Source organism: Lolium perenne, chromosome 5 (genome assembly GCF_019359855.2).
Source record: "Lolium perenne isolate Kyuss_39 chromosome 5, Kyuss_2.0, whole genome shotgun sequence".
NCBI lineage: Eukaryota > Viridiplantae > Streptophyta > Magnoliopsida > Poales > Poaceae > Lolium > Lolium perenne.
In genome coordinates, this window is record NC_067248.2 from 146,302,920 (window position 1) to 146,316,783 (window position 13,864).

The 13,864-nt window shown below is 42.9% G+C and overlaps 2 protein-coding genes across 2 annotated transcripts; both read left to right on the plus strand.

Annotated features, from left to right (window-relative positions):
- Positions 1 to 9,213: 9,213 nt before the first annotated feature.
- LOC127300170 (uncharacterized) lies at positions 9,214 to 11,505 on the plus strand. The gene is made up of 2 exons (XM_051330257.2): positions 9,214 to 10,268; positions 11,409 to 11,505. Exon 1 carries the CDS (start codon positions 9,365 to 9,367, stop codon positions 10,247 to 10,249), a length of 885 nt encoding a protein of 294 aa, XP_051186217.2. The 5' UTR covers positions 9,214 to 9,364; the 3' UTR covers positions 10,250 to 10,268; positions 11,409 to 11,505.
- Positions 11,209 to 13,377, plus strand: LOC127303639 (eukaryotic translation initiation factor-like). Its single transcript, XM_071820926.1, has 4 exons — positions 11,209 to 11,222; positions 11,409 to 11,496; positions 11,574 to 11,924; positions 12,004 to 13,377. The coding sequence occupies exons 1-4, from the start codon at positions 11,209 to 11,211 to the stop codon at positions 12,235 to 12,237; spliced, it is 687 nt and encodes a 228-aa protein (XP_071677027.1). The 3' UTR covers positions 12,238 to 13,377.
- Positions 13,378 to 13,864: the final 487 nt, after the last annotated feature.

Below are 13,864 nucleotides of genomic sequence, written 5' to 3' on the forward strand. Positions count from 1 at the left end.
TATCTTCATCACTTGATATCGTTCCTATTACAGGTCTGAATAATTTTTACTTAACATGTGTTGGTACACATCTTCCAATAGGATATCTTCCTTATGGTTGTATCCTCTCTTTGGACTACCATGTATTGTATACCAACTGCGATCTACTCATCTATGGTTTTAAGAACTTGATGGTATACTACATACTTGGGATTAGCTAACTAACTTCACTTAGGACAGATAGGTAAGAAATGTTGACTCAAGTGTGTCAGGATTATTCTCAAGTGAATACCCATCTTAAGTCATAAAAAGTATTTGGTTTACCTAGGACAACTTCCTATAGACACTACCAATCCTATAGGTCTCCTTTAAAGGGTTTTAATCCTAGGGTCAAAGCATTTGCTCTGATACCAACTGTGGTGACCCAGCATACCACTGCATGGTGTAGTATGCAAGTCTGATATAACACCAATGAAACATAGTTCCACGGGTATTATATCGCTCAGAGTGGTACAACAGAAACATATGCGGGTCCAAGGCATGTCTATAGAATTACAACATTGACTCTGTTACATAAGATCAGCACAGCCTCCTACTTTACAATGAGGTAACTCTGCAAATAAACTCCAGAAGAACGACTCGTAGTCTAATCATAACACGAACTCTATTTGTAGAGTATTTAACTAGCTATAGAGGCTAAGACTAGATTCTAGCTAAATAGGAGCTAGGTTTAGGAAGCTAGTTCCCTTCTATGGCTAAACTAGGTTTTCTCCTTGTTGGATGTGGTATCTAACTCCTCTGACAGGGTCCTGTCTCTTGAAGTAGTTGTTGACTCCTCGGCCTTCGAGTTGCACTGTAGATCCTCCTTCGATGCCTCCATATCTAAGCAGGGGATTTAAGAGTGGGATGAGTACGAGCGTACTCAACAAGTTCATTATAGGAAAGAGGTGTTTAATGCACTAGCTACAGCATTAGACCAGAAAGTCTAATACCAATGCAGGTTTTCATAATCATTTCTTCAAAAGGTTGCTTTTATTCAGAAGAACTATGTCCGTCAGCCTTCACCGATTTACTAGAACTTCATGGAGCTCCTTTTCGGCCGCGTTCGCAGTTCCATATCCCGGAACAGGGAGTGACAGGTCACGGTTCTTTACACTCTGCAGAGGTGTGTTGCTTTACCCATAAGAGATCTTAACCTTGGTGCCAACCGGGCAATTCCCCCGTCCACACTTCCTATGGTGTGAGGCCCGGTATAAGGTCTAGCCAATCATGTTCCTCCGCTACCTCGAACACCCACCCTTTGTTGCATGCCCCGACCCTGGGTCCACGCCGGTCCCATTATTCCCGTAGATTTTAGGGTGGACCCCGACCACGATGACAATGCTGGGCTCTACCATACACTCCTACGCCGGTAGCTGCAACCCATCGTAGACCGCAATACCGTGGGGACTTAAGGCTTCCCCAGCCTACCGCTTGTTCTTCGGGCGACAAGTGTCTACAGACAATGCCGTGGGGACTTAAGGCTTCCCCAGCCTACCGCTCGCCCCCGACAGATACAAGTGTCTACGGTAAAGCGCATCCATTGATGAACGAGAGGTGGAAACACTTTTGACTACTCCGTCCCACTCCGGATCTTATGGTTAACACGGGTATTACGGCACAAGAATCACTGGAGACATTTGTTGTTTAATCCTAGATGGATATAAACCCTTGCAATGGAACCTCCACCATATCAACACAATCCATGGTTCCATTGCCCACCACATAGTCATATTCATAGTTATGAAAGTAGTGGTTTTGGTTTTTATGCAATAGTGATAATCATAGTACTTTGCAAGTAATTTGATAAAGATACTCAAATGACATGAGCAAGCGATGAACTTGCCTTTCTTGACTGCAAGATTATGCAGGCAAGGTCTTCGGTACGCAATAACTCCAAATTCTGAAATAGCATCATCGTCCGGTAAGGACGATGTTTAAAAGATTGGCAATGATGCAATAATGCATAAGTATGAGATGCAATCGCTCTAAGCGTGACCTAACCCCGATGATTTAGGATTAGTGAGTGGTAATGATTAGTTCAGGGCATGTTGCACTTTTAGAATGATTCTCATACAAGGTTCTTATTCAGGTGTGGTTACATGGTATCATAAACAGGTGCTGCAACATATCATAACAATAATATTAATAGCACACAACTATAACATTTGGTATAATCCTAGCATGTACTAAATAGTGGTTGGTTTTAGCACTACATGGCATGGTTAATGATTAATTATCATAAACTTCAAAAGAATAACTTTTAAGAACATGTTCTTTAATAAAGAACAAGTATGATAATTAGGGTTGTGGAGTTCTATGGTTTATTATGGTTTCAACTAATTTCTGGAGTAAGGTTTAGATGGATCTCAACAAAGTTGGATTCATTAATAACTAGGGCTTGTATGGTTTTAGTGAAGCATAAGTATCTTAAGCAATTAATGGTTGCTATTATGGTGATATATCTTAGTGGTAATAGATAGCTAGGGTTGATAGGTCCTGTTAGGCAAGGTTGATGACTACTTCCTATTTACTTCAAAAGAATAACTTTTGAAGAACATACTTCTTAGAGAATAAGAAGTATAACAATTAAGGTTGAGGTTGTCTTGCTTTAGCTATTGGATCTCTAAGTAGAGAATGGTTGGTTCCTAAATAGGATGGTTCATAAGTATCTCACACTAGTAGGGTTTAGTGGACTATAGTGATGTAATGGTAAATAATTGGTGTGGTTGCTACTAGGGTTCATCACAATGGTGTGATGCTAAATCAGGAGGAGTAAGGATAAGATTCTTGATAATAAGGACTAGGGTTGATCTTATTTGATCATCTAGGTAAGATAGGTGTGCATACCTGGAATACTGAATTATGGATAATAGGGCTCCTACATTTTATGTGGACATGGAAAGTATTTAATTGCCAATTATAGTTCTATGGATCAAAAGGAAAATATCATGATCATATCTCCTAACCTATGGTTTAGGTTAGAAACAAATTAGGGTTCATATGAATTAATGGAGCTAGGGTTCCTAATGGTATTAGGGTTTTAGGGTTTCACATGCAATGACAATGTTGTAATACCATTCAATATGGAATTAGGATTTGCTATTTACCATGTAGTTTTATGATTAATAACTTCAATTTAAAGTTGAAGTTATTAATAACTTGGGAATAAAAATAATATTGAATTTGGCATTTTATTATTTTTAAACAATTAATAATTAAGGTAATTATTAATTAGGGTTTAAATCTCTCTAATAATGATTTAACAAAATAACAAATAAAGAAAATTAGTTTTAATGTTTTCTTTATTTATTTACTGGTTTTTATTTACTTTTGGAAATTTTTACTAATTATTGAATTTAAGTGAATTTAGAATTAAAATTAAAAGCTTAAATAGCAAGTATTAAATAATTGAATTTTTATTAAAAATAAAAGTTTCATATTATATTTTTATTGGATAGAGTTTTCTTTTCTAAGAATTTTAATATCTTATTTATATTTTTCCGAGCTAAATTGAATTAGATATGAATTTTTAAAGTTTCTACTATTTTCAGGAATATTGAAATATCTGTAAATACTAAATGTACCGGTTGGGTTTGTACCCACAGACGCAGACACGTGGGGCCCTTGACTGGGTCGTTTGCCACGGAGGCAAAGACCAAGTCAACATGGGGACGGCCACGGCCACGTCACCCACTCGCCGGCGGCTTGACGCTGGCGGCCAGTTGAGGGTGGCGCCGCCGATTTAGTGCATCCCGGGACGCGCGGTTAGCTTCTAACGAACCCCTGTGACGCGCGGAATCGAATGGTGGTGACGGCTACTCGAGGGGGTCACCGGAGCCTTGCCGGAAAACCAACCCGCGGTGGAGCACTCCGGCGGAATCTCGAATCCTAGGCTACGATTGATGGAAATGCACAAATAAGGGGTCTCTGGGAGCGCACACTCACCCTGAAGCTGATAGGCTGCTCGACGAAGCCCGGGATGGTCGGAGTTGCCCTCACGGACATGATTTCCGGCGAGCACCTGAGAAAGGGAACACTCAAATTCGCCCGATTGAGACCGCCCCCTTCTCGATTCTTTCTACCAGGATAATCCTCTCACTGGTGCGCTTCTCCTAGGCTACCTCTGTGTCCCTGGGGTGGCCTCCTCCGACGAGGTCATGCTCGACGCCGGCGACATCTGTGAGGTGGTGGCGACAGATATGGAGGGATAGCGAGCAATTGATTGAGCGGAGGGGCATTAAGGTCTACGGCGGAGCTTATCGTGTCCTTTATAGCACAATGCGAGGCTGGGCTCGGCGCCTCGCCTGCGGCAGTGGCCTGGATGCAATCGACGATGCCGGTCGTGTACTGGGCGCGAATCTTGGCGAAAACGGATCACACGGACGAGGAGAAACTTCAATCTAATTTTAGGCATGATCTTGGCGTCCAGGTTCAGCCTTATCGGCGGCGAGGACGTGGCCGAGGCGCTCCTCCGCCGTGTCGATCACAGGGAAGAAGAAGAAGTAGCTTCGCTTCTTCTTTTTATTTTTTTCCAGCGAAACGTTAACTGGGTCGGGCTGGATTGGCGTTGCTGGGCTCGTGTTGGGCTTCACTTGGTGGGCTGCACGGCTAGGTGAGTCCAGGTAAGCTTCTCTCCCCTCTCTTATTTCTTTTATTGTTTTATTTTCTGTTTTCATTTTCTATTTTGGTAATCTGTTTTAATTCACATTTGAATTCTGGTTTGTTTTGCAGGTGTTTAACAATTTGGCTTTCATGAGGTCTATTACAAGGCGCTTTGTATTACTGCATTGTTTTGTTTAATAATTATTAAGTGTATGTGAGCATTGTCATAATTTTCAATTGGACAAGTATTTAGGTATTGATTTTAATGTGCCTTTTTATTTGGATTGCCACTTCCTTTTGGAATGGTTAGAATTTATAATTTATACTCTAAGAGTTTTACAAGGTATCATTAGGACTTGCTCTCATAATTGGGAATTTAGTCCAATGCATATGAGTTTATGTGAGTACCTATTTGTTAGGGTTTTATAATTTCTATTATATCCCCTTTTTAAGGTTGTTACTATCTTGATCTTTGAAAATACCTAAGGTAGGTATTGTTCCCATCATGGTTTATCTTGGTTACAAAGTTAAATGGTTGTTAACCACACTTGAGTTTAATTATAGGGCTTAGCATTAGATGTCTCTTATGTTTAATGATAAAGCATGAGAGTGCAATGCTAGGGTTCTAATTCTATGTGCTTACTGACACATGGTTTGAAACTAAAATGTGTCTTCATTGTTTTTAGTTGTGTTCACCCAAGTGGTATACAAACTAGGTTGAGATATAATTCTAGGTTGGAGATATGGGATGGCACCATATTGTATGTGCTAGGGTTTAATCTCCCCTAACCATGATAAGGTGGTTACTTTCTTAATATTTCATGTGCTTCTCTTTACTAAGGATTTGGGAATTGGTTTTATCTTCTACCAATTAACTTCTATTAGTATTCTCAATTAATCATTAAAGTAACTACAGTGGTTATAGTTCTTTTTATAGTTAACTTTGATCATATGGATGGATGGTTTCTCACCATATTAAGTATGGAGTTTTACTCTAAGGTTTTCTTAGGCTCTTTAATTTATGAAATATGGATATGGTAGGATTCTACTTATGATCACCAAGTGTTTCACAAGTTAAGGTTGGGATATAAGCCTAGGGTTGCTTACTGGTTACCTCCCTATAATTTCATGTGATGAATGATATCTGCTTATCCTATTAGGATTTAACTTATCCTCACATTTCTCAAAAGCATGATCATGGATTAGGCATGATCAACTTGTTCTTAATATCTCTACCCCAAATTCTTAGGGTTTATGATCATTATTCAATTTATAATGATCAAGGTTTGGCTTCCTAAGGCACCTCTCATTAAATGAGGTTCTCACTTCCATGATCAAGCATTGTCTTGATCAACTAGGATATAACACTTCTATTTTTCTTTCTAGAATGATCCTACTATGGTTACCTCATTAGTTTATATCCCAGGAGAATGCCTGAGTTATTACTTAGGGTTCTTTCCAGGGAATGATGATATACTCATCTGGGTATATGGATAGTTCTTTCCCTCAAATTCAAGTGTTGCCTCACTAACTTGAGTGTAACACCATAACTTGAGCTCCCTCATAAATGAATAGTTATTCTAGGGTTTATGGTGTATTCACAATATCTCAATAGGTATCTAGTCTAAAACTCCACTTGGCTATCGTGGTTGAATTAATCTCCTCCTTACTTTATCAATTCATGGATATGGTTTTAGTCCATGTGGTATTAGGTTATCTCACCACTCCAAGGGAAATGGTTTACAACCTGATACTTTAGTTCAAAGATTGTCCTTTATTCTTAAATAGATAAAGCTTGGATTGATATGAATGGTCTATCTCATTTGGGAATGACTTGAATAATACTCTAGGGTTCCTCTTGAAAATGATGTTGTGATCATATGAATATTTATCTCCAAGGTTTGTCATTGCTTCCCTAAATAAAATAGGACTCTTACCTCTTTAGGTTTGATGTATAATAACTTGGAATAGAGAAGAATTATATTCCTTAGTTGGATCTCCTTGTCTTGTTTCCAAGATTATAGTAGAATGGATATCATAGGGTTTATGTTAAGGGCATGGATTAGTTTAAGATCTGGAGAAGATAATCAAGAATGTTTTCTCCATTTTATTGTTACTTGGTTTGCACTTAAGCAGATGTTCTTATGTTATAGCAATGATTACCATATTATGATATGTTATAAGATCAATTAGTTGATCATTGAGTAAGGTGTTGTTGTGTTGATTATTAGTTCCATTTGATCTAACCCCTTAGATCAAATCATCTCTTCCCAAAACAAGGTTTTAGCAAAGTCACATTGAGGTTTGTAGCGCTTGACTTGATGAGCTACTTCAACTCCACCAAGGTCAAGTGAAACTTCAGTTACTGTGACTGTTTTACTTTAAAGCGCGAAAATTCCCCAGATTTTCTATGCATGAATGCAATGCACACATCTGTTTCCTCTATTTTCGTAACCCCAATACCTGGGATATTACAGATTTCATGGAGGTTGCGATGAAGTGGACGTCCATCGTAGGGGCTGGAATGTTGGCGTCGCTCAACTTTGATTTTTTGGCGCCGTAAGTGGCCTCTGGCGGAAATGTGAGCGGCGTCTGAGTCACTGGCGTGCGGGCTATATGTGAGGAACATCGGTTACTCGGCGTGACCGTGCAATGTCCATGCAAATGTACACGCGACACATATCACTATGCCGGACATTGAGGCATTTTTTCAACTGCGCGCGGTCGACCCGGAGGGTAGGGTTTAGAGAATCTCCAACAGACGCGACAAAAGTCGCGTGCGGTAAATTAACCGCCAATTTGCCACGCGGGAGAGCCCGCGCAAACCTCCAGTGGACGCGCGAGCAGCGGCTCATCATCGCGGAGCGCGATGTGCGCCTCCATCTCGAGTGGGCGCGTCAGTTCCCGGAGGACGTCGCCGCGATGGAGGCCTTGTACGACACGAAGGAAGAGGAGAAGGCGGCGGCGAAGAAGGCGGACCGCGAGCGGAGGGCGAAGTCGGCAGCGAGGAAGAAGGAGAGGGAGCAGAAGGCCGCGAGGAATGCGGAGGAGAAGAAAAACGGTGCCGACCCGTCGACGATCGTCCTCTCCTCCTCCTCCTCCTCCTCCTTCAGTGGACATTCACTCCGATGTTGTCGACAATTCGCTCGTCGGACTTCGATTAGATTCCGAGTAGTTTAGGGTAGTTTCAAAATAAATTTTGTTGTAGCACCGAAGTTGTAATATATTTTCATATTTCCAGTTAATTTTACGTTTTGTTTGATCTATTCCGTATGATTAAATATTGTTTTTGGCGCGGCGCGTCCGCAATAGTAGCAATTTAGCCCTGCAATGTAGCGCGGTGGCATATGCAAAAGCAGTCCACATACCGCATGCGTTCGATTTAGCACGTGATTTAGAGCATCTCCAACAGCTGTCCTAAATCTTGGCGTTGTAAGAATGCTTTGCAGGCGCTCTATCTATGTTTTGCGCGTGAGGATATATTCACCTCCAGCAGAAGCTCCATCCAGTGATGTATCTTAAAGCTGTAAAAATCTGTAATTATTTCTGCGCGCAACGTTATACCTTTCCGGCGTGGTAGATATAGGGCACGATATACGCTTTTGCCCCAAGCTGTATTTTACAGCGTCGGATAAAACGCTTGTGGAAGTATTATTTTACACCCGCGTGCTAAATCAGCCATTTTTTTTTTTTTTTTTTTGGATAAAACGTCTGTTGAAGATGCTCTTAGCCTGGCACGGTTATCCGCGGTGGACACTTTGACTCAAACACCGGCTCCAAATATACCCCGAACTCGGATACATATTCGAGGCCTACCCTGGTAGTAGCAGCCTCCAGCAGCTCCTCTATTTGAGGCATCCCCACATCGACCCAACGAACACGCACACAAAATCGAATTTGATTGACTCGCCGGCGCAGAGGATGGCGGAGGAGCACCAGCGCAAGCGCGTGTTGTTCGTGGTGGACTACGAGAAAGACGGCTACTCTGTCTTCGGAAGGAAATCCTATACGACCGGGTCGTACCTCTCCCAGCGGTGGACCAAATCCAGTGACTGACGCGTGGCAAAACGAAGCTTAATGCAATCTGGCCAGTAATCCCCAATTTCCATCATCAAATCATGATTCCCACCTCCACCAATCTATTCCCAAACCAGTAATCGTCTTCAACCTTTCTGCCTGGCATCGTCTTCCCTACGGCGACCATCCAGAGTTGTCAAGATTTGCAATTATTGGATGTCTCCGGTGGACATGGCGGCATCTCCGGTGGAACAATCTCTGCCCACCACTACTCCTGACTGCATCGTCCTGACGGATGGACTTGATGCATCGACGCCAGTCCTAGATGCAGCGAGCAAGAAATAGAACTATAGGCTAGTAGCTTGGCCACAGCTAGCGGCAGTTCTGCGTCGCCGACTCGCCGCGAGCAACAACGTCGAGGAGGATCGCGGAAGTTGTGGTCAGCGACACAGAGCAAGAGAGTCTCCCCGCCGGTGCGCCAAGGAGCGTGGTACTGGCCGACGAGCTCAATCAATCTGATTAGAACAGAATCAGAATCACGATTTGGTAACTGGAAATAGGGAGGATGAGATTTGTTTTGCCACGCGTCGGCCGCGCGAGTTGGTCCACCGCTGGGAGAGAACGACCCGCTCGTATAGGATTTTTTTCCTCTGTCTTCAAGCTTAACCTCAAGGACCTCTTCTCCGATGACCACGCTGCCTCGCCGCCGCCGTCGCCAGCCAAGATGGAGATGCTCCCGCTCCTCGGCCCCCCCGTCGCCTCCTTCAGGGAGCCCGAATTCTTCCGCGGCGACATTGCCTTCGCCGTCTCCGGCACCACTCTAGTAGGCCTCGGCGGCAAGCGCACATTCACCTACGACATCAAGGCGCAGGCTGCCGGATCCGGCCCCGGGACGGCCGCCACCAAGTACGGCGCTTTCCTCCTCCCCGTCGGCGCCCACGACGTCTACGCGCTCAGCATCTTCCCGCAATGGGGCGGCCGCGGCGACCGGCCCCACCTGGAGGCGCTCTCTCCCGGGGAGGGCCCCACACCGGCCTGGCGCGCCCTCCCGGAGCCGCCGCCGGAGCTGCAGGTCAGCAGCGACCCTGGCAGCGGCCGGGTCTGTAGGTTGACCACCTGCTTCACCATAGGCGGCCGGCTGTGGCTGTCAGCGCAGGGGCTGGGCACCTACTCGCTGGAAACGGCCGGGCCGCGGCGCACGTGGCGGAAGGAGGGCTCCTGGGAGATTCCGGTAGAGGGGCTTCCGGCGGTGTACGTGCCGGAGCTGGGACGGCTGTTCGGGTTCTGCCCCCGCCGCCGGTGCCTGTGCGCGTGCGACATGGATGCCCGGCCGCCCGTCGTCAGGGAGGTGTGGGAGGAGACTTGGCCGGGGGAGTGCATCGAGATTGGCTACGGGATCCAGCCGGACGGCAGCCTGGTCTACCTGGGAGGTGGCCGCCTCTGTATCACCAGGCTAGTCAATGACCAAGTCGCCTCCAGTGCGCTCTGCGTCCAGGCAGTCCAGCTCCAGCTCCGGCACAGGGTCCAGATGGTCACCAGAAGGATTCGGTGCTACACCATGCCCAAGATTGCTAGAAGGGCCTATGCACTCCAGCCCAGTACTTCTTAATTTCGGTCTCCCCTCCCTGGTGATCACTCTAATTTTCTACTGCTCGACTGTGCAAAGTTTATTTGTTCTGTATCAAAATTTGCAAGAGTCTTAAAGTTAGGGGTTAGTTCTACCCGCTATCAACTGTGATGCGGCGGAAATTTGTTTTTGTATAACATGTTTTGCTGTTGTAGAAAAAATTGTACATAGTTATGGATATAGCCACTCTCACCACTGTGATTTATCCAAATATATATTGACCCAAATGAACAAATGCATATTCACATCATGGATTTTACATCATATCTTTTGGATAAAAAATCACTCTTGTTTCATTTGATTGGGGTCGAACGCTAAACATATCATGCATGATCTGGCTGACCATTCAAACTAGAACATAATTGTCAACACATCTTCTGGCCAACAGAAACCATAAGACTTATTTCAGCATGAGAATGCACAGTGAACACATTTTGGGTACAAACCATATGAGCTTTAACCTTTGAAAAGACTTGAATTAACTGGTCGGTTATTCTAACTAGGCATAATAGATCTACACATTTTTTTTGGTGGGATATGCTCTACACGTTTTTCCCTTACTTGGAAAATGCTGGATGCCAAACCCTCAAGTTTTCAACTGAAAGTGATCAAATGGATGATTAAACTGATGTTTACAGGAAACTGTTTTTTTATCGATGTTGAAAGTTAGGTTTTTTATTGTTCTCTCTATGCTTGCAAGCGCCTCTTCTCTTGTTTTGGGGACACCGATGTTTGTATTATAAGGACATTATATTTACGTGTTCACAATTATGGTGAAATGAAGGATCAAATGAGCACTATCATGTTTTCTTGTGTAGAATATCTTTCTCCTATTTGACGATCCTATGTTTGACATTATTTATATACCCCAGAATCTTTATCGAAAAAAAATCTATATTACCCCTAAATAGAGCTAGATTTACGGTCAAGCAGAATGAAAAATGATGGTTCCTTGGTCAGCCCGAAGAGGCAATCTTTCGGAGAAAGAGAGTCCTGAAAAGAGTGAAAGGGTAATAGTAGATTATATTTTCTTGTTTTTGTTGTTCTTCTTGAAGCGGTTATTTTTCTTGTTAACTAAGTAGATATTACCTAGTTCCTTATTGCCCCTTTGCATGCTGCTTATCTTCTCTTGTTTGCGCAGTATATTGAACAAACTGACTTTAAAGAAATTTGATCTACTCAAGGGGCAACTGCTGGATACTCGAATTACTACAGCTGATATCTTGAAGGTTTTTCCAGGTGTGCATTATTTTCCTACTCTCTAATGGTTTCTTGGTGATTCATTTGTCTTTTGCTTTTGATTCAGGATGTTACGTCTCTCATTTTTAGGAAGGCTGTTTCTGAGCCCACCTTCTGTTCCATGTATGCTCAACTTTGTTATGAAGTCCATGACTACCTCCCGTCACTCCCTGCTGAAGAACCAGGAGGAAGAAATATTATATTCAGACGTCTGCTGTTGAACAATTGTCAGGAAGTTTTTGAAGATCGTGATAGCCTAAGGGTTGAGATTGCAAGACTGACTCGCCCTGACCAAGTGATGGAAAGAGGGGATGACGGCATGATTTTGAAACTTACAACATTTGGAAATATTCGTCTAATTGGTGAGCTAATGAAGGCAAGGATGGTTCCTGAGAAGATAGTTCATCACATTATCAAGGTACACATGAAGAAGTTGACAACACAATTATTGTAAGTTGTAAACTTTTTCTAATTTATTTGCTGTATGCACTATGTAGGAATTACTGGGGTCTGATAAAAAGGCTTGCCCTGACGAGCAACACATCGAAGCCCTCTATCAGTTCTTCAATACGGTTGGTAAACATCTTGATGAGAACCCAGGGTCTTGCCGAATGAATGATACCTACTTCATCCAGATTATGGATCGAGTAGCAAACCCTGAGTTGACTCCACGCTCAAAGTTTATGCTTCTTGATTTGATTGCTCTCTGTTCTAACAACTGGGTGCCTTGACGCTGGGAGGTAAATAGAATCAAACTGCATGGGCTAGCTACTCTACATGCAGTAGCCAGTAGCTTTCATTGTGATATTAATTTTTGATGCTACTGGTCTACAGCTATTACGGTGTAGTATATGAGCTTAGGTATAATTAGGAGTACTGCTTCATAGTAATGCCATATCTCGTTTTACTCCCTCCGATTCATATTACTTGATGTTAATATGGATGTATCTAGACACATTTTAATTGTAGATACATCCATTTTAGTATCAAGTAATATGGGTCGGAGGGAGTAGTATTTTTTGTCATATTACTAGAAGATGCATTTCACTTCAGGCGAAGGGTTTTAAGACCTTAAGTGAATGCTGCTATTATGGTGCATGAGCTTTTAAGCATCATGGTTTGCTTACATGGCAAAGGCGTAAGTATCACCTTCCCCTCTTCCTCCTTCCTCCCCCTCTCCTTCTCCGTCCCTCCCTATCTCTCTCTAGAAGCCTGCAGAGCCACCACATAGCCTTTTTATTCGGCACACTAGCACCCAAGTCGAAGTTGCCATGTCTGCCGTGAGTAACCCATCTGGGATGATGACCATGGTCGAACTGAGCTCCCGCTCATCATTTGTCCAGATTGTAAGTGACAGGTGATGGGGCGATTCGCTGATCAAGACACTAGTTCATCCCAACTGTTTTTATTTTATTTACAAATGCAACACATGGTCAGTTTTTCACATTTGAAATAAAGAAGCAATGCCTCTGGTTTGATTTATTTTTGTATCATTTTGAGTTGCATTAGGTAGGGGATGTTTCTTGTGACATTTGGCATTGGCAAGATGCGTACACGAACTATTTGTCAAACCTCGGCTACATAAGAGCGGAGATGGAGAAGTTGGAGTCAGAGATGAAGAGGATTGCACTTGAGGCACAACAGAAGCAAACCTGTAAGCTAAGCGATGAAGACATGAAGATCACAAGGATGACTATGTTGCTCACTGCTTTGTTACAAGATAACAAGGATTGCAAGAATGAGATACTTAAGGTGTTGAAGCTGACAGTGACAATTCTATTTGCAATTCTGTGTGATGAAGTGAACACTGAATCGTTTTAAATAATGTACTGTGATCGTATTTTAGACCTTGGACCGGTGACGCTTGGAAAGACGATTTCTGTGTGATGTGGCGATTATGTGTGTCTAAGCATATATATCTATAATCTATAATATCTAAATCTATAATATCTAAATAGGAGCAACCCACTAAGTGATTTCTCTAAACATGTAAGCTATACACCTCAGCAAGCCTCTAATTGGTCCAAATCAACATGCATGCACTTATGTACCTAAAAAAATTGCCAGATCAGCAGCTCTACACCGGTAATAGTATTGTTTTTTCGATATGTTAAATTCCCTCCATGCATTTTGTTATCTCCGTGTTAATTAAATCACACTAGAGCAAATGCAGACATGCAACCCATTACTTTTCCACTTCCGCTTACTTAATTCTTTGGCCACAAATCTTTTGGCTTCACCGTGCAGTAACTGAAGTGTGCATTTTCGTGGGTTTTAAATCCCCGTGTAATGACCCTGGCGCTTCCATCTTCCTCCCGTAACTTGGTGTTCTCTTTGAGAAGGCTTCATCTCAAAAAA